The sequence below is a fragment of the Anopheles nili genome, chromosome 2, assembly GCF_943737925.1.
Source record: "Anopheles nili chromosome 2, idAnoNiliSN_F5_01, whole genome shotgun sequence".
NCBI classification, from domain to species: domain Eukaryota; kingdom Metazoa; phylum Arthropoda; class Insecta; order Diptera; family Culicidae; genus Anopheles; species Anopheles nili.
This window is the reverse complement of record NC_071291.1, coordinates 46,804,798-46,825,523: the sequence shown is the minus strand read 5'-3', so window position 1 is coordinate 46,825,523 and position 20,726 is coordinate 46,804,798. Positions and strand designations below refer to the sequence as shown.

Sequence of the window (20,726 nt, the reverse complement as noted above, 5' to 3'; positions counted from 1 at the left end):
GTGCAACAAGCTGTTAGTTTTTGTTTGCTTTTTAAAGCTTGTTGTCAGTCTGCTATTTTACTTTTATATTGTATTGTTAATCTCGTAAATGTACATGCTAAGAGAAGGAAACCAACGTTGAATCTTTATATAAAAACTCTTGAAATGCATGTGATTTAATTTCGTTTGTGTGATGTTATGTGACCCATTAATTGTCCTCTGTCCTTGTCCTTGTCAAAGACCTCTAGAACTAAACCTTAAAGTTTAATGTATTGAAAAATTAAAAAACAATCAAATGTGAAAAAAACATCAGCATTCAAGCAAATGGGCGTTGAAGAATTAATTATGTATTTATGTTTATGAAAATTATGTTCTGTATATTTCTTAAGAATACTTACGTTTTGCTTCTATCTGTAAATTATAACCACATCATATTTTTGTGCTCAAATTTCAGTCTGCCGTATACGAATGAATGAAATAAATGAATAAGCGAGTAGGATTTTTTAAACTCTCTTTTTAAAACACAAAGCAGTATTCACCCTTTACTCTCATCCACATGGAAACAAATTAAAGATGGTTCATGACGAATAATTTGCAATCGATCAAACCTTGTGTAAGGCCACCAGGATGGCACGCTACCAGTGCGTTAAAGATGGTTTCATTGTGGCTTTTTTGTCTCGTTTTCATAGGCCGCCTTACAGTTGAGCATATGACACATATTGTTGAATGAAGGCTGTTAAACGAAATGCGCGCCCGCGTGCGCAAAAAAAAAAGCAAAAGAAATACAGACGGAATACGAAAATAAAAGAAATACCCCGCGCTCAATCCATCAGACAATGGTGCCGGGAATTCCAAGGCACACACTAATCCTCTCGAAACGCTCAAGCCGTTTTCCGGGGGGTTTTTTTCTGCCCCTTTTGCTCCCTCGATTTGCTACGCCAGCCTAACGGCAACTTTCACTTACGCCCAGTCCCGGGGAAGGCGGAATGCACAGGAAGTTCTCGGGGGTGTCGACCGGGGTGGGCACCGGGTCTGTAACTAAGTCCGATGTGGCATGGAATTGTAGGTTTGAAGTGCTACGCCTCGTCGGTACGATTGATCCTCATGTTGCCGGTTTTCTTTCGCTCGCTGGTCGTCCTAGTGGCTGGTGGGTTTGAGCCCGCAGGTTCGAGCAGGTTGCCCATTAGAGGACCGGTTAACAGGAACGGGCTTACGCATCCGAAAGGAAACAACTTTACTCTAATCCCGAACAATGGATGCTGTGTTTGCGCTTTGCCCGCTAGAAGCCCCGAGAACCAGAGTCACCAGAGCCGGGGCAGCTTGATCGGTGTTGAGCGTGTCCTTTTCTCTCGAGCGAACGCCTGTCGGTGAATGTACACATATCATTGCCCTACCACCCTCGTACTTTCAGCGCAGATGGGTTGAATCGACGGGAAGCGCGCATACGAGAAAGCGGCCAAGTAACTTTTACGTTTGAGAACTGAGTTCACGGTCTGGTTGGGAAAGTGTTACGGTGGCTTCTCGCACAAACGCCAATCGGCCCTGAGATCTCGCAAAATTCTCCAAAGGATTAGATAATCATCGTTAGTCTGCATTACACGCATTATCAGATTAATGCATTGGGTGAGCAGATTCAAACCGCATTCATCGATAAGGTTTTCCACACCATTTTCTTAGTAAACATTTCGCAACGTAACTATTGCGATTTTTAAAGCAAGTTGTCAATAAAACTCCCATAAATAATACGAAAAAGGATGTGCAAAAAATATGCGTTTATCATTTCTCGCACCACATTTACAGGGCGTAGTATACGGGCAACGAAAGCAATGTCACCCGATTAGCAAAATGATGCTCGAGTTTACTGATGTGTGATGATGAATTGCAGGCTGGTGCTTGCCGTTCATGCTGCAGCCGAAGCTGTCCAAGAAAAAGTGTGCCAAACGTAGAGTAAACTCTCTCCACAGCCGACATTGTGCATCTTCTCCGACATTCTCCAACGTGCTCTTTCCATATCTATTTTTCCTATTTCTGTGGCGTGTTCGTGCTGTTCGAAAACCGAAACCTGGTTGCTTTTTTTTTTCTCAATCAGTACAACCGCGCTCCTACTAATGATAAGGTAGATTGATAAAGATTGAGAGAAAATATGTGGGGCCGGTTTTGAATCAATTTTATTTTTCTTTTTTTGAAAATTTCATTGCCTGTATAATTTTCTGTCAAATATTATTTCGAAGCTAGTGTCACTTTTTTATGGCTACTGTGATGTGATTTTTAATGAGCTAAATAAAAAAAACTTTTTGCATCAAGATGATCGAGGTTCGTCTATAATAATAAAATCGTATTTTTTGTACACACAAATTGAAATTAAATTGTACAATTATTTTACACGCACAAAGCAAGTAACTAGATAACGCTAATGCAAAAATGCTCCACATGTCCATCATTGGTGAGCTAAAATCACAACAATACGCGATAGAACGGCAGTTTCGCGGGAGGGATTTGCACGCCAGAGACAACGACGCTATCGGCGTTAGGAAAAGGACACGCCGCACCACTTACGAGAGGATGTGTTTTCTCTTCACTCGCACTCGATTCGGTTGCTCTGTCGGAAAAGCTCTCTCCCCGCGTTTTCGGTTCGCTGATGGAGCAGCGAAAATAGCATCCCCATCCGTGACTCGGTTCGGTACCGCCTGTCGGGTGATGGCGGCAAGATCACGAGCATCGTTCCGGCTTACAAAACATTCGTTCGGTTCGTCCGCCTGGCATGTGCGCTGGTATGTGCCGTACCGTTTAGTATGCGACATTCTCCCGTGCGATAAGGACTTACGTGTTCCGGCGGATGCTCCGGTAGTGTCGAATCGTGGAGCGTGAACTGTTCGTCGGCGTTTCGCCAAAAACAAAAAAACAAAAAAAACAACAACCCCCGGGCGTAGCCGTGCCATCTCGGGAACGTGTGACGCCCGATTGCAGACTTCTGGGTGCCACAGACGGTTGCGATGCCTGTCATTTACGGTGCTGGTGTGTTTGGTTAGCGTCAAGTGCCGGTGTACGAGCCATCAGTTGGGCCATACGTGAGACCAAGCTTCCGAGGCGTCAGGTTGAACCACCAGATGATTGACAGAAGGAAATAAAATCGACCGGGAAAAGGGCGTCCGTGCAGGGAAGGAAATAGAAAACGAAGCCTTCACATTTGCTCTCGGTCCGTTTCTGGTTGGATTCAATCCGTGCTTAATGGGCTTCTACTTAAGCCGCGCTTACAACGTGCCGATTACTAGATTACAGATGGTTTTGTTTGCTTTGCTGCCCACCATTCTGCATCTCGCTCGGTAGTGTTGCATTTCTCGCAGAATGAACAATGAAAATCACCGGAACGGTGGCACAGAAAATTATTCCCAACTCGGGGGGGCGTTCGTGTGTCCAAACAAAGCCGCAGGAAGAATGATTCCTACGTGCGTGCAATCAAATGCTAGGTTACGGTGTAGTGATTAGAGTGCAGCATATGTGTTGTTGAAATATTCGCAGAAATTGCAGAATCCCATCCCAACTAAACATTTCCAATTTGCTAACGTATACGCGTGTGTGGATTGGTTCGTGAGCATCCAATACAGTGAAGAAGCGAAAGTGAATTCATATTTGCGTTTTTTTTCGCCTCAAAAAAAAAAATCATTTCATTGTGGCAACTGCTTACCTCGGAAATGTCACGCATACGCATTCATTTGCATTAGTTAGATAAATAGCATAAAGCTTCATGGTTGTGTTTCATCGTGAGTGATTCGTGAAATTGGCTATCAGTAAATTCGGTAAATTAGATTGTTAAAGCAGGTGGATCCAACAAAGGGTGCCCAAGTGAATCGCAAACAGTTGGTGCGATGGGTTTCCCGTGCATTTAAACGAAGTGTGTAACTAAGCGGCTCATTCGTGGTGAAAAAGCACGTGGCAACAGATCCGGTAAACCACCGAGCGGGGTTTGTTCAAGCCGGGAAAAGAATCGTACCATAGCTTACGAACCGAATCATACGTAAGCTTTCAGGTTATTTTTCTAAGAACACCATCTCTAACGACGGTCGGCGAACGTTGGACTTATCTGCAACCCTACCATCGAATAAAATCCTCGCTGGAGACGCCGAGCGGGCTTTCCCGCAAGAGTAAGTAACGAGCGGCAAATGGCTGCCCGGAAATCCGGTTCCCTATTCCATCGAACTTTCGTTTGTGCTTGTGCTCGTGTTTGTATTTGGTCATTTGAATCGTGCCTTTCCCTGCTGCGTAAAGTCCCCGCTATACGGTGTCTCTTTTAATTGCAGTTTTGTTCCGGGTTGTCCTGTTCTGCCGTCGCCTCCGAGGTGGTGCATAGCACTGCAATTGGGTGTGCATTATGTTGTTCTTTTTGCTGGAACGTAGCACAAGTTGCTTTCCCACCCGGTGGGTTCAACTGCCGGAAACGAGCTGGAAGCATCTGCGTGCTTGTGAAATACTTGAGCTCGAAAGTTGCTGCTGTAGGGGATTATTTTCTTAGGCAAGTTCTGCCAGGCAACCAGCATTTTTTAAAGAAGCGTTCAACATTTTCATCCGCACCGTGCAGTTTACTTTGCGATGAGTTGTTTTCGCTAGTATTTCAGCCGATTTCACTGAGCTGGCCGTTGTGGGGAGTTAAATTTGCATCCTTCCGGAGTTGCGCTCGCTATATGTGAAGTGTTTGCAAGAAACTTGAAATGTTATGTTAGTTCCTGATGCGAATTTTAACCAGCTTGATAAGCGAGGTAGACAACTGACTAGTCAAATTTCCAACAAAAAAGAAATGCCCTGAAAACTATCGAACCATTCATGCAAAAAGTCCTTAGAGTAATGTTGCTTAACATCATCAATTCTCGTTTAAAATCATATGTTATCTATAATTCACTGTGTTTTTTTCTGTCATGACGTTAATGAAATATTTCAAAGTAATGTATAATTATTACGCACACGAGATGACTTATTTCATATTACTGACATGAAGCTTAATTTTGAACGTTGCATTTTCTTATCGGTATCGAATTCACTATTTGCTAACGCACCATTTTTCCTTCATGTATGTCGTATTTCACCAAAACAAAACTTCGTTTTAGAACTTTTGTTTCTATAATTCACTCACTGCGTAATATGTTCCATTTTCTTCCGTGTTTACACGTCCGATCCATCGATTTTATCAATTTGTTTTTGTTTGCACAAGAACAAAGTTCAGTTTACCGATTCTAACGAGCAGGCAAAGTTTTTTGGTCTGCAACTAGTTTCATCCGCACCACAACTACCTTCAATTCGTGTTGTACTTGCTCTTATATCGGAAAAAGAAAGGAACCGAAGTTTGCTTATGCGGGAACTGTGAAGCTTCACTTTGGAAGGAATGAAAAGATGTTTTAGAGACAAACGGAATTTTTCTTTGATAGCTTCGTCTTCCCAACAAGGGAAGAAAAATAGTACAAATAGAAAAACAAATCAGAATGAACAATAAAATGAATAATTTATTAAAGCACAAATGAAATGTATTCCCGAAGCGTGTGTTCAGTAGTTGGGAGAATTTAAGAGCTATATAGCCACATAGATAGAAAATGTTGGAAATCAAAAAAACTTCACATGAGCATAGTCGTTGTTGACGGTATTTGCATACGGCCACAAGACACGTTTTAGGGGTAGGTGTTGACGACCCGCAGTCGAGTTTGTTGAAACTAGAGCTCGTCTCATTTCCGGCTAGACCGCTGAGTTCCTCGTACGGTCGAGCGTAATCGAGAGTCTGGTGTCCCTCTTCGTCACTTGACACGGTTGTGCAAGGAGACATTTGACGTGGCAAGCTGATGGCATTTGGCTTGGCATGATTATCTCAGTATTGGTTGGCATGTTAACAAAGCCAGTTAGAAGCGGACGTCGTATTGTTTGAAAACGCGGCAAGCTTTTCATCGCATTGTCTGAGTGAGTCTTTAAAAATGCTTCTCGATAAGCTTTACATCCGGTAAACCAATGGCAGAAAGTAAAAATTGAGAAGATGTCTCGTTAGATGTTCTCATTCATCCTAGCATTGCTTATTTATGTACTCCTGATTTGCATGTATCCAATATTGGTGGGATAAACTTTTGTTTGGCATAACCGAATTGAAACGTTTAGAATTCCTTCAGAATTACGGTTATTTGATTGGGCACGACATGGTTGATGTATTTATTGCAAGTAGCACTTGTTAAATGCTATGGAGATAGAGATACATTAAATACGAAAAGATACTAGCAAGTGTACTGTTTTAAAGAGAAAAAATATTGTATTCCCACAATAAGATACATCACGAAAATAAGGATGACAATACGATAACGTTATTCATCTATTGTATTCCGAACATGCTAGTGTGACAATTCGCTCCGTGATTGTTGTAGAGGCAATTTATGAAATGCCAAATGCCAAATGCCATGTTGATTTAATCATTGCTTATAATAAAAAAAATAAACATCCCATAAGTGATTTATTCATCATAACTACGTGATTAACGAGAAAAAAAGAGTTACACACGGTAAATCTCATTACCAGGTAATTTCATCAGGTTTTTAGCAAAGCAAGTGTTCACTTGCCCGAGATTGATAATTTGTGTAGCATAATGAGTTTCGATATCCCGTTGCGTTTGACACGCCGGATGCATTGATGAGTGCACCCCAGGCGTCCTTTAAGCCGTTCAAAATCGCTACAAAGTTGCCCCAACCGAAGTGCTCGCACTGTTTTTGATAGAGTTTGTACTTGAAAGTATAATTAGCATGTCGATATCAGTGATAAAATTCGTGATTAGCTGACCAAATCAGAAGCTCTCGTTTCGTAGGGAATGTTGAACCATTCGAAGCATGCAGTTGATAGTATTTTCGAGTGTTTGCTGTTGCAATTTTTGCTTTTCCCATCGAATGAAACTCATGATACTATCTCGCGGTACAAACCGAAACCGACATGATGTATATCGATGTTTGTTGGACAGCGCTCATAACTATGTTTTTGCCGGTATCGGTTGTCCTATTTTCGGGCTTGCAATACGACAGAAAAATTGAATACCGCTCTTTTTCCGATGGGCTTTCGATCAAATTTCATCGCCTCGACGCCATCCTTTTTCTAAATTGATTTTCGCTTCAAACCGTTTGATTTATTTGACAGCTTTTTTTTTTCAACCCTCCCGAAGCCCGCGCAAGAACGTGGTCACTGTCGCGCCCATTTACCACTCTGGCCGGGCGCTGTTTCGGATGCTTTATGTGTTGTTATTTTTCTCCCGTTTTGCTCCGGCGCGTCGGATGAGCCTTGAGGGCAATCAATCAACCACGCGCAGAACCGTGGAAGTTGGCGTATTTTTTGTGTCATTTCCTACTCGTTGGCCCTCGAAATAAAGGTGTTTGAGCGACAAATGGACAAGCTCGCGTGTTTGTTTGAATTTTGAGCGATGGTTTTTGGTGAACACGGTGGCAAGGACTATGATAAGCTTTCGTACAGCTTGTCGACAATGTGTGATAGGTGAGCGGTTACGATGCTTACAGACGTCGTTTTATCACATACGCTATAGGTTTCAAAAACGCTATAGGTGGTGTGGTTTTTAAAAATAATTGCAAGCAGTCGGTTTGCGTTGCAATTTAATATCAACTGGGGCAACTCTTTCCAGAACAAAACTGATTCATCGCACGGAGATATGGCGTCATCGCCGATTTGGTGTGAATTGTTTCTGATTTTGCATCACCTTTAGTGTGAAGATATTCCGCTACATAAAGCGCAAATGAAACGCTTTTGTGAAGTGCGAATAATGATTTTAACGACAGGAAAGTTCCCAAGAAGAGCAGCCTGTTGGTTGCCAACTGGCTATTTTTGGATTGTCACGAACGTTTCTGACAACGAGTGGCGCTGGAAGGAAGATGCCATTAGCTTAAACGTCTTCAGGATGGTCGAGAGGAGAGAGGATTTGCTGGAAAGCTTAAATTATCCATCCCGAGAACGCGAAGTGCAAGTGCGAGGTTGCTTGGGCAATGTTGTAACAAGAAGTTTATTCAAATAGCTTTAAAAGGGAAAATTACACCAAATTTATTATCCAAATAATGAGAAATTAGAACTAAATAATCCATAATTTGGATTTCAACCTAATAAATTAGGAAAGCGAAATACTTCTCCCGCAACAGCACACAAACGGTTGTAAACACAAGAAAAGAAAGCTTCGTAACAATTTCTCGTCGGTTAATTTGCGATGTGAGGCTTGAATAGAACAAGCCTGCATTTACATCAACTTGGTTATTTTGCATACGCGGCATGGGACAAAGCTGCGAACGAGCGCCTTGTGCAAGAAAACGTATTGGTAACAAATTCACGGTTAGAACAACAACAAACCCCCTTTCGGAAAAGCTTGGTAAGGCATGCTTCAGCTTCGGCTAGGGATAGGCAAGAGCAAATCTTGCACCGTGCCAAAAACTAGCTCCGGGAGCATGTTTTGCAAAAGCAACGAAATCCGAACACTGCGCCGAGAACCTCAGAATTGCGAGATTTATGGCTTGTGATACTAAATTATGCATATTTTTTATGTTCTGTTCGTTATTTACCATTTCTTCGTTTTGAATCCGCCATTTCCACCCACTAATCTCATCCCCGTAGCCTCGAGCGGTGGCATCGAGTCCTGGCGGCAACAGCAGCTCTAGATTTATCCCGGATGCCTTTTGCGGCCACCGGCTTGTTTCTGGCTGGTTCTCATAAAATATTTATGCCTAATTGAGCGAACGTATGTAGGACAGATGTGTTGTTGTTTGTGTGCAGAAGGTTAGGCTTGCGCTTGAGCTTTTCGAATGATGTGTGTCGGTTGTTTGGCTCTTTTCTTCACCGACTTTCACGTTGGAAAAGTTTCCTTTATGAATGTTATTAAATGTGGTGCTTTATATTTGTGTCGTTTGTGTTCGTCTGCTTCGTTTTATTCATCCCAGGCGCGCGTAAGATTATGTTCCACACGTCGCACTGGCCGCATACTCTGCGGTTGTCGAATTTCGTACGGCGTTTTGATCGTTGCCATAACAACCCGCAAATTTAACGTGTATTTTCTCTCATTCATTCATTCATTCTCTCTCTCTCTCTTTCTCTCCCCCGTTGTAGGACGTTAAGGGATGGCTGATAAGGACAGATGTATCTTCATAAATGCAATAATTATACTCCTGACTGCACACATTTGCGGTAGGTATCAGATAACGGTGCGCCTAGGAAAGGTTGCAGTATCGTAACGTCTCGTTCACCTGTTCCTTTGTGGGGTTGAGTTAGGGGGTGTGTTAAAAGCGGTGTATGGTTCGCGAAGCTGTAGTAACAACATGCCGGATGTTCATTCGAATATTTCCATTGAGCTTTGGAGTATGCAGAGGTTTGTATGGCACCGATTTCAACTAGCACCGAATGGGCGGTATAATGATGCCCAACGTACACCTTTTTGGCACGTCAATTGCCAGATAGCTTTTGTTTCTCGCTGAAACCAAAGAACATGACATTCGAAAATTTGCTCGAGTTTATTCGCGTGCTATCCTCGCACCGTCCCGGTTCGGCTGTTGGGATGTTTTTCGAGCATGTTTACGCGTTTTTTTTCGGGATTTCCACGACCGCTAACAAAGCAGTACGGTGGGATACATTTCCTTTTACGACGTGATTGGTGATTGAGCTATTTTATCAAGCATATGATTTGCAGCAACAGATAGCCCCGGTCTGGCGTGTTTTAGTATTGCGTAGCCATAATATCGGGTATCCGATATCATTGGCCAAATTTGCGATGTGCTTTTTTAGTATCGAAATGATAATTTTTCCATGTCGGCTGTAAACTGTGTGCTCTGCAAGCGGCCTTCCGGCTGTGGTTTTATTCACGTGTATATGTTGGCATAAAATGTACAACCTTTTTACAGCCTGTACACGCGATATGTGACTTTAGAGCATGGCTTTATTAGAAGCATCCTGGAATGGGGCAGCTTTTCAAAAACCCATAAAAGTTGTGCGTGCTTAAAAACATGGCCGAGGGCGCGTTTGCCACCCCCACCAGTTCCGTTTAACTTCATTATCAGCCTGTGTGCCTATGGGGTGCGCCTGAAAAAATCATCATTACAGTATATCAAGCGAGGATAGCTTTTTGATTGCGTATAATGTGGATAAATGCGCCACCGGTTTTTTCGCATTATTAGTTGGAATATTTGGACCAAAATGAAACGAAAACAATAAATTCATTCACGAGCGTATCAAACTACACCCATTCGCACCCAGTTGAGAAGTGCGATAATCAGCACGGTGGATTTTCCCTAGTTTTACCCATTCACATGCGCCGTCCTGCAAGCAAAGTTTAGGGAAAGCTATCCCACTGTTGGCATTGCTGATTTCCAATTTCAAAGCCGCAGCGCAGAGCCGAGCCCTATTGCCGGGCTCGCAACACTGAAAAACAGCAAATTAATTCTTTATTTATTTTAGCCGCCACACTCGTGGCACATTCGCGGCACATTCGCCATCGTTCCGAACCACCGTGGCATTTCACCGCCGTTTTGCAACGAAGACGGTGTGGTACGGCTGGAAACGGTCCCATTTGCATGCAGACGTCGGTTATGCTCGTCGCAGCGAATGCCGCGACCCAGCAGAACCCTCACGATTATCAACTCGGGTAAAACTTCCCGAAAACTTCCCAAAAACCAACACACCGCGTTTTTGGCGTTCCGCCATCCCGGCCCGGCCACTATCAACGGGTGAACGGAAGTGAGCAGAGTGCCGATTTGTGTGCGATGTACGGGTCGCAGGTCGCAGGCGACTGCCAAACAAATGCAAATCCTGCTTAATACGCATCATTAAGTAAATCGAATAAACGGACTATTCAGGGTCCCGCCGTGGCACCCGAGCAGCCCGAGATTGTGTTCGTTACGGTGGATCGTCGGTATCGTCGCGCACACGGAGTTGCTGCTGTGCTTTTCCACCCCCGTAAAGGATCTGAATCTGTTGTACGAGCGTCACGTAGTACCTCAGGTAGCACCGGTATCGTTTGATGCCGGAACACATGAGCCGCAGCTCAGGCAAAGCTTCCCAATTCCGAGCTGTTTCTCGCTTCATGCGCTCAATGAAGTCTCGCAGCGGCTGAACCCTTTGCTGGCTCAGCTGCCGTTAAATCAGGCTGCTTTTGGGTGACCCAAGGCTTCGTCTCACGTGCACGCACCGGCAGTTTGCATCACTGTTCGCTGTTCGATCGGAGTGGTGATGATTGCACTAAGTCAATCCCGGCAAAGCGCTTCTGTCCGTTGCGGATCGAATCGATACATCGGTCGAGCATCCGGAGGAGCTTGATTGTGGCGTCTTGGGCGGATAAGAGGGTTCCGAGAATTGCTTTGCTGAGGCGAGGCGAACGATAGTTTGGGATTGTCTTTGAACGTCGGCCGATCCCTTCGGCAACCAATCAGTGCCAAAGGAAGGCGCAAAAATTTGCATAGCTTGATGCTTTCATCCCATTTCGCACCTTATTGCGGAGAGCTGATTTATGCATCTGCTGTGAGTGGTTCGGTTGGGTTTTTGAAGCGAAATTCAGATCCCATTGCGCTGGATTAATGATGCACCTTAAGGATCAGGATACGTTTCTTCCGGTGGCTGGACTTCAAGATGCTCTCGAGCCTGGAAAATGTACAGGCGCTTACTTTGGTGGGCAGCTTTATTTCCACCTCCCAAAGCTTCGCTACCAACATCCACTAGGGAATATCGAAGTTTTACGATGCCGATATTCCGATAGGAACTTCCCGGTGCCAGCGGTACGATAGCCGTCGATGTAACCAAATTTATCACCACTCGCGATGTGCACTTTTACTCCCACGAGACACCGAGGGGCTGGTGCGGTTTGTGCACATCCCACAAATAGCACACGCACATATTCATCTGCCGTCCTTGCAATTGCCGGTCCAGTGCTACGGTTTGCGTTTCAGCCCTTAGGGCACGAATGGATAATGGGTGGCCAAATGGAGCACAGATGTAACCCCGAGGGTACCGCGAGAAGGTGGAATAAACGAGTCTATTAATCTTCCGCTTTAATTAGTTTCCCTTCAGGTAATGGTTCGGAATTCTCCTGCGTGAGCGCACCTTTTCTAGGGCCGTCTTTTTTCGAAGGCTTTTGGGCGATACGGCCAAAGCTTAATTCTTCGACTGAATGTTCAATGAGCGGTGGGTTTTGTACCAGCAGAACAGCATGAAGAATCTGGACCATAAAGCAATAGGACGTAAAAAGACGAAACAAACATTGACCTTACCAACGACGATCATAGCTGGCAAAAACACAATTTCTGTTGCTCAATTTACACCCAAGGAATATGCTTTGTATGAGATATTTTCTATCGCCATTAGACATGCTTTTCATTTTGTTGTATCACTAGATTTATCGTCTAAGCAGCCTATGGAAACAGTTGTTGCATCGGACGCCCACGATCGAACAATTAAGCGTATTGCTTAACACAGTAGCATGAAGTTGAAGCCAATTGTTGTCTAAAAAAAATATCTGAATAAACACCGTCATTGCCTACTGTGGTTGTCTGTAAAGTAAAACATGCTCATTAGCTTCTGATGTGCGCGCTACATATGTGGCCGTGTAAATTGGGCCAATGAATAATTTAGAACGAACCCACGAGTGCATTATTAAATAAGAATTTCGTAGAGCGATGCATAGAAATATGCTCACATTTATTTTCTTGCGCAGATTGAAGAGAAAAAAGGGTGCTACGCGTGGAGTAAACAGCTTGTTTTGAAGCACTCATCAAAATAATTTATTATTTCTCGAGAATCCACCATCCTTAACACTTCAATCCAACGTACTCGCGCACCATGCGTAGCCAACGCTTCATGGTAATATGTTGCCAAGAAGCGGCTTTCCTTTCCGGGTGGCTTGTTAAGCAGAATTTCCTGCTGCTCGTGTGTGAGTAAAGAAAGCGACCAACCATCGCATGGTTTGGTGGAGACTCTATAAATGAAAAAAAAAAAAAAAACACACAGACGGTCGGTCGCAGCCGCCTATTATAACGTATGGCTGCTGTTACGCGAGCGCGCACGCGTATGTGTGTGAATGTTTCAAGGGTAAGCCAATGGGGGGGCATAAAAACGTTCGGGGAAAAATCTTATATATCATTTACTTGCCTTCCGGTGCGCTTTCCTTGGAGTTCTGATGGACTGCGGTAGTGTATCGTGCTCTTTCCGAGGCAGGTCAACGAAAATGGTTCATGGAGAAAAATCTGATCTTTGTGCGTACGACACGTTCGCGTACGGATGTGTGGCCCTTGTTCTGGTGCCACCGAGCAAAAGGAAATCAGAAAGTGAGTATGCTTTTTCACTTGAGAAATAGCTTCAAACCCACAATGTGTCTGTTTAACTCTTGAGCCCTTGAGACTGGCTCATGAATCGCTTGATAGTATCGTTTTGGTTTTTTATTCCACCCTGCTGGCACCAATGCCCTGATCCCGCTCGCACAGGCTAATGTATTAACATTGTAATCTGGGCCCATTTATCTTGACGTTCAAGACGACTCCGGTGACGCCTACTAGCCCAGTGACAGAGAGTAAGTACACGGAGCGGAAAGGAAGACAGGAATCTTTAGAAATAAAATAAGAAGATGATGAAAAAAGAACACTACTTGCACTTGACGAGCACGGATGGTACGTTGGACTAATATTTTTCTCCTTTCTTCGACGTAAGGTATTACGGTCGAACTGATAAAGTAATGACAAGTTTTCCTGGCATTCGCGGCAGCTTTTACCTCAAATTTTTTGTCTCCTCGCATATAGAGAATCTGGTTCACCTTCCGTTACAAGCTTATACCTCCTATCCACCGGACGGTTGCAGACGGGTGAAACCGTTAGTCGAAAGTTTCAATAAATCATCCCCAGTCGGTGTTTCTTGTGGGGTCGTGCTTCAGTAGCGGCGATAAACGCGATCAGAACCAACAGCCGCATGTTCCAAGACAAGACAAGACGAAGCAGGGAAGACATATGAGGCGACTAAAAGAGGTTTCAGCTGGGATTGGGTTGGGGTTTGTGTTCGGGTTGAGTGGTTAGAAGATGAAATTAAGTGAAAAATATGATACATATATCATTTTTTTACCAACCGTAGCAGAGAGTGGGAATTTGCAGGGAGCAGAATACACGCTTCGCACAAGGGCATTTTGTGAGGGCTGGCGGAGGACAGCAGTGGAAAAAAAATTCGATGAAACTGGGCGGTAAAGAATGTGTTTGTTGAGATTGTTAATGCGTGTTGGTTCATTGACCCGCACGTGCTAGTGGCGAGCAGTGTGTATGTGAGAATGAGTGCAAACATATGATAAACCTACACACTTTTGTGTTTAGAGTAACCGAGAATATTCACGAGGAACGGCACAAATAATACTCTACTTACATATGTCAAGTTGTTATTTTTATAGTATAAATAAAAATATACAAAAGCATCGCAATAGATCACAAAAGTACATGTGACTAGGAATCAGTTCCATTTGCTTATTATACACGGATCGTTGAAATATACGTTTGTTTGACTCCTTTCCGACTATCTACTCGATAGATATTTGTTCCTTGTCAGATTGTCTCCTTTTTTGTGACATTGGAAATAGACCGGTAATTTGTGTGTTTCATTGGCCCAAAAAGCAGTAGCATTCGGCTCAACATCGTTTGGATGTTTGGATGCTTGTGCATTTATATTCGAGAATATTTTCGAGAATCTCAAAACTAAACAAAAAACCCCAGCGGACCGGTACGGTATGCCCATAATGCCTTAATTCTATTACGATTATTTGCCAAATCGCCCATTCACGGTACCGTGTCGCTCGGAATGGACGCTTTCGGCGAACGGCGGAAGAGAGTACAAAATCTCAAGAAAGGTCGTTTTTCATCATCAACAAGCACCAGGCGTCTCCATTGTCAAACGAACCAGGCGCCTCCATTAGGTGACGATCTGCATTATTGTACCCTCGCATCCGTTCCACACGGAAGGTCGGAGGCACATCGCCCGGGCCACCCGTGACCCACCTTGGAAGCTTCTACGTGACCCAACCACCATTGCGATGGACCAGAGGCAGAGAGTAAACAAAAATTAACTTTCCAAATTATAAAATCATTTCGGTGTATAAAGACATCGCCAATTAATCAGCACAACATCGAGAGCAACGCGTCGAGAACGACAAGCTGTTTCATTCTTTCTTTCTTTTTTTGCGCTCTCTTTTTGTGTTTTTCTCTCTCTCACTCACTCACTCTTGCGCTCGTTGCACTGTACAGCCCGAAATACGCAAGGGCAGGTCTACGGGGACGTAAAGATTACAACATCCATCCATCCGTCCATCCGTTGGCCTCCCACGAGTTGATCTGATTCGCGTAATGCTTTTTTCCGATGAGTTGTTTTTCCACCGTAAGGCTCCGTTACTTTTTTTTTCGTTGCTGTTCTCAAATCATTTGCAAGGCTATGATGGCGAATAGAGCAAGATGGCGTAAGAATGGAAACTTTTCCCCGAATTGTGGTTCGGCAAGCGTCACCGAAGGAAATCAGTGACGGCTACGTAGCGGCGACTCTCGTACCGCCAACGGTGCGTTTCGCGTCACGTTCCTACCTTCACGTGGACGACCCAGTCGCGGAGATGTATATTTATCTTTTCGATTTTAACTTTCTCCGCGCGCAGCTCGGGTGGCGACAAATTTCGGGATCTGTGGAGGTCAAACAATGACGAGGCACAGCCAAAGCTCGAAAAAGCTCGTTAGGGATCAAGGTTCGCGGCCACGGTTGAGCGGTTTCGGTCCGCGCGGTGACGAATCTTCGACATGACTTACGAATAAATACATTTTCGCGCGCGAAATAGCAATGGGAAAGTAATCACGGCGCTGAAAATGGCGATTATAATGATGAGATGCCACTAGAAGCCGCGTCGGGGCATCGGGCAAAAGAGGACCGTCGGGTGAAAAGCTCACGTCTCACACTGGAAGTGAGCTCGTTCGCGTGTCCCCCCACCGCTTCGAGATGGCGGGATTAAATTTTGCAAGCCAATTTCCTTCCCACCGCGGGTAGTTCAAAAATCTGAAAGACTGAGGTTGGACGACGACATTGGAGCAGCTTTATTACTTTCCGGTTTACGCCGTCACTGGAACCGGCAGATGAGGAAGTTTGATGACTTGCGCCAATGGGACGTCCGGTGGAGATAGCGCCACGCGATGATTCGGATCGATGAAAAATCGAGATTAATTCCAGCATGGCTTGCGTGCCGCATTGGCCTGTGTCAACACAATTACGTGATAATGGTGGAAAAACTCATCAGTTAAATCTTCACCCCAAAGGAAAGCTCCAGCGCCCTAGCTAGTTAGCAGGATGTTCTCTGACAGTGGTTCCACTTTTCTGTAGACTAACTTTCGCACTGGAAATGGACTCAACCACGGGGCCTTTTTACTCGGGGTAGAAAATAACGCGTCGCTGCTGCCGGGTCGATCGATTATCGGCTCCATTTTGGTCCGTTTAGGGAGCGTTTGGTTCTTATCCTTTCTCGACATCACATACTGCGAAACAGGAAGATGAACGTCTTGTCCTTCTTATGAAAGAGGCAATCCGTTCGATGACTACTGTACGTCCCGAACGTGATGCAGGTTTGATTTCAACCAGTTAGCGGCAATACGCACCATGTTTACAGAGGTTCACTGGATGGTAAGGTCGATTGGTTGAATTTATGATGGTGCTAGGCTCGTGCAAGCCCGGCGCGTGGGTAGCCAGGTATTTGATTTTCATCCGTTCCACGCACCCGCGAATCGAAGCGCTGACGGCATAAGGTAGATCGCCAAACAAACGACCGCTAGATTTCCGGGAATGTGGTCAATATTTGTTATTCAAAGACCGTTTTCAAACGAATTAAGAGTGGTGCTTGGGGCATGTTTATTGTGCGAGACGCTTCGGGTTCGTGTTCGTGATATGGGTACCTTACTGGCGGCAAAGGTGTTAGCTTATGTTAGCTTGATGATGGCATAATTCATAGATTTCTAATCCATACTGGTATTGCGGCGAAAGCTCAAAAGTAAAAATAAGAAACTGTGGTTATTTAACATGAAGCTAGTGGTTGGTTTCTATAAATTTTAAAAGCCAGCAACCATCTCTCAAATGTAGCAGTGTATAAAATAAATTGTACAATCCATGCAGGCATTAAAGTTGTAAGTAACGGTTAATAATTAATAATATAAAAATTTTGAGTTTGCTTTAGTTATACTACAATAAGAAATGCTTTATGTTGCAATGATTTTCGACGATCATTCAATATGGTCGCTATTTTAACCCCTGGTTTGTTTGTTCAATTCTTCGAACGACTTTTGGCTTTTGACTAACATAACACGCGTTTGGTAAAATATCTCAATACGCCTCGATGCCATAAGCACAACAGATAGCATACGTCTAATGTAATTGGATGATTCAATTTTGCTACAATCTCAAGTACTTTCCCCGATGAGTGCGCCCTCTATAGGATGTATTTGGGAACATTTTTACAATGCATCTTTTTAAATGGCAGAACTCAATCATTCTGCTTTATGCATTGTCATCGAACAAACGAGACGGGTAGAAGTCCAATAGAAATCGGTTCACAAAACCCCAAGAAACCTCGGAGGGAAAACCCTGAAACGGTTACTATCAGCTTCGATGATCGTGCTCGGTGGACGTTAAGAACCGAGAATCAATTCACCCTCGGCGAAACCGTCGCTTCTGTCGATGGCAATAAAAGGGAGCTGCGAAGAAAGCGACAGACAGAGCGGGCGCAAAACGGAACGATACGAGTGCTAGAGAAGCAGGGAAACCATCGAGTGAAAGCAGTGAAAGGAAGCGAAAGCAGTCACGGAAGGTTTCCGGCTTTCGACGCACGCAACGCGCGATGGTGTGATGATCGAACCAATCTCCTTCCCATGGGTAAACCGAGAAATCAAAGTGAACTTTTACTCCAAATAAAGAAATCAAATTTCATCGGAGTGGGGGTGGAAAAAAATGCGCCCACCCGAAAATCCGTGAAATCCGATAAACTTCTTGTCAATAGGCGTTTTCCTTCTCGGTCGGAAATCCCTGCACCGCTTTGCTTCACGCTTCGCACACACGCTCTGTGCGGTGGCCTTTCACCGGCAGGATGGAATGCTGGGATATTTATATCCCTGGAGAGTTTTCTGGCAAAGGCTTTTGATTCGCTCGTTCGTGGGATGCTTCGCGCTCGTGGAGTGTCGCGCATGCATCTGTAGTCGTTTCGCATTCACGCTTAGAATCGTGATAGCGCGTGTCGGAGCGGAGATTTGGAAAAGATTGCACCAGCATTAACAATCTCTCAAGCGCGGTCAAAGGGCGTGAGCCCTACGAGCAAGGGCGTATAAATTTCAATTTCATTCATCCGACGATTGTGGTTCGATTTTCACATAATTTAGCCGCCCGGCGTTGGTAGCAAAATGTTCGTGAAGCATGTTGTCCGAAACGCAATATTTATGTACGGAACTGTTCTCTTCTACTTGCAGCATCCGTAGCCAGCACGGGCTTGCGAAACCTTTCACTGTCCATCAAACCACCGTGGGTACGGCGTGGTCAGGAGGCCCAACTGCACTGTCAGTACGAGATGGAAGGCGCGCCACTCTACTCCGTCAAATGGTACCGAGGCACGCTGGAGTTCTATCGATATTCGCCGTTTGAAAATCCTCCGGCAAAGATTTTCCCCTTCACCGGCATTAAAGTGGATGTAAGTATAACTATCAGCGGAAAAATGGACTACAATTTTTCACCTCCGCACAAAAATCTTGTAAATCAATGAATCGTCCATGATTTAAAACATATAATGATGAATTTCAAGATAATGTAGGTACAATTTAAGGTTATAATTATTGAAACCACCCATCGTCCTGTATCTAACAATCACTTTAAAGCTTGCATTTTTGCAGACAAGTAATGCTGCATATTCAAAACTTCTAAAATTAACTCAAAGCATCTTAAATTACTTGTATAATGTTCAAACTTACTCTGCATGTTTAAATAACAGCCTTCATGATGGTTTAAATCATACTACTGTAAATATAAAAAGAGGACATACAAAGTAGACTTACTGTTTTAGTTCTTGCTTCAGAGTACCTTGTAGTATTAAAAATGATTATGATGGATATCATCAAAATAGCAAAAATCATTAAATCCTGCAGCGCTTATAATACTCGACTTTACCTAAGCTGCTTTAACTTCTGCTGTGGCTGAAATGCGTGGTGAGAAATATTAGAACATTGTTCCTCCGCGAGGGCTTTCCCGCAAGCACCATCAGAGGATGTAAACGCCACCATCATCATCGTAATCATTTTTGTCATCCTACTATCCAACTATCAATGGATTAGATTTGCTTCGCTATGATTCATGCGCTTTTAGTGAAGTGACGCTTGCAATGTTTCGCACGCGTGCAAGAGAGAGAGAGAGAGAGAGAGAGAGAGAGAGAGAGAGAGACAGGCAAAAAAAAGCCATGATAAAATAGGCATAAAACGTGCACGGCTGCTCGACGCTGCCATCACTCGTCGCATCGGTTCAGCTTTTTACGAGCTCCTCGTTCACCAGCAATTAAACGCTGGAAATGAGCGATAAAAGCCCATTGCCAAAAGCTCGCGTCGTCCTATGGCCTCCTTCTGCTGGGGGGTTGTTTGAGTTGCTCTCACTTCATTTTGTGTGTACTTCGAAGCCGTTCCACCCGCACCGTTGGTCGTTCGTGTGCGTGAGAGAAAATACTGCGCGATGGGCGTCCTTTTGATGCTTCCTTAGCTCGCTCGTTTATGTGGCCCACCATTGAGGAAGCGAAACATTGAGTGGAATCAACGCTTCCGGTAGCGACCCGCCCGCGTATTTTGGAGCCACCCTTTCTGGATGCGGTGGGAGTGCTTAATAAAAGTGATTTTGTTTTCAAGCGAGATAAGATGAAACGAAACGTAAGGCTTTCCACGTACGCATAGCGCACTGCCAGCGCGCGGTGCTTGCATTCGCTCGTACGCCTTCACAGGGTTGGTTGGGCAAAGTAAGAAAAAAAAAACTCTCATAAAAGTGCTCGTAAGCTCGAATTCCCTCGACGAACGCAACTGCCGCAGATACGCCGGCAGCAGAAGGGCACACATTGTATACCACTTTCGTAGATTTGGTGGCAGTGGTGGCCAGAACTAGGGTTGGGGCGTTTGGCACGTATTTACCGCGCGCCCAACATCCCAACCAGCGATCTAGCACACTCCATATTCCACTGTGCCACTAATGCGGAAATGCGGTCATGAGAATGGGATGCGATGATATGTGTGGATTTTATTTGTTTTATTTCGCTCACCGAAATGGTATTTATCTCGGCGAGTGAGGCCTATTTGGGCACACCATAAGAAACTCCCTTAGGAGCGCTCCATTTCTTTAGCCAGTGGCTGCGTTCATCTATTATCCATTGTCAAAGGCATTTGTATCGTTCACTTTTATGAAGCAAGCTCACCATGAGTTAGTGTTTGCGATAAGTCTAGCGAATGGCTCGTGTCAGTTGGGAAATCATTTGATTAGCGGCTGTATTGTTTGATGTCAAGTGTTGCAGCTGAAAGCTCGCAGTGTCTAGAGAATAAGTGAATGAAGTATGCATTTCATTTCATGTTTTTTTTTAACTCACGTTAGCGTTGACCATTGATATTACTTTTCAGCATTGGTTTTAAAACCATGCATTTCTCAAAGCCTAATTCCAATAATAAATCATGAATACACACATACGCCCCACCCTTCGAATAGATTTA

The 20,726-nt window shown here is 44.3% G+C and overlaps 1 protein-coding gene across 1 annotated transcript in view; it reads left to right on the top strand.

The window, feature by feature from the left end:
* The first annotated feature begins 9,095 nt into the window (after nucleotides 1-9,095).
* LOC128720067 (uncharacterized) overlaps nucleotides 9,096-20,726 on the top strand; it is a 90,762-nt gene continuing 79,131 nt past the window's right edge. The window contains exons 1-2 of the mRNA XM_053813714.1: nucleotides 9,096-9,162; nucleotides 18,468-18,685. Coding sequence (XP_053669689.1) covers nucleotides 9,096-9,162; nucleotides 18,468-18,685 — 285 coding nt within the window. The remainder of the gene's footprint in view (nucleotides 9,163-18,467; nucleotides 18,686-20,726) is intronic.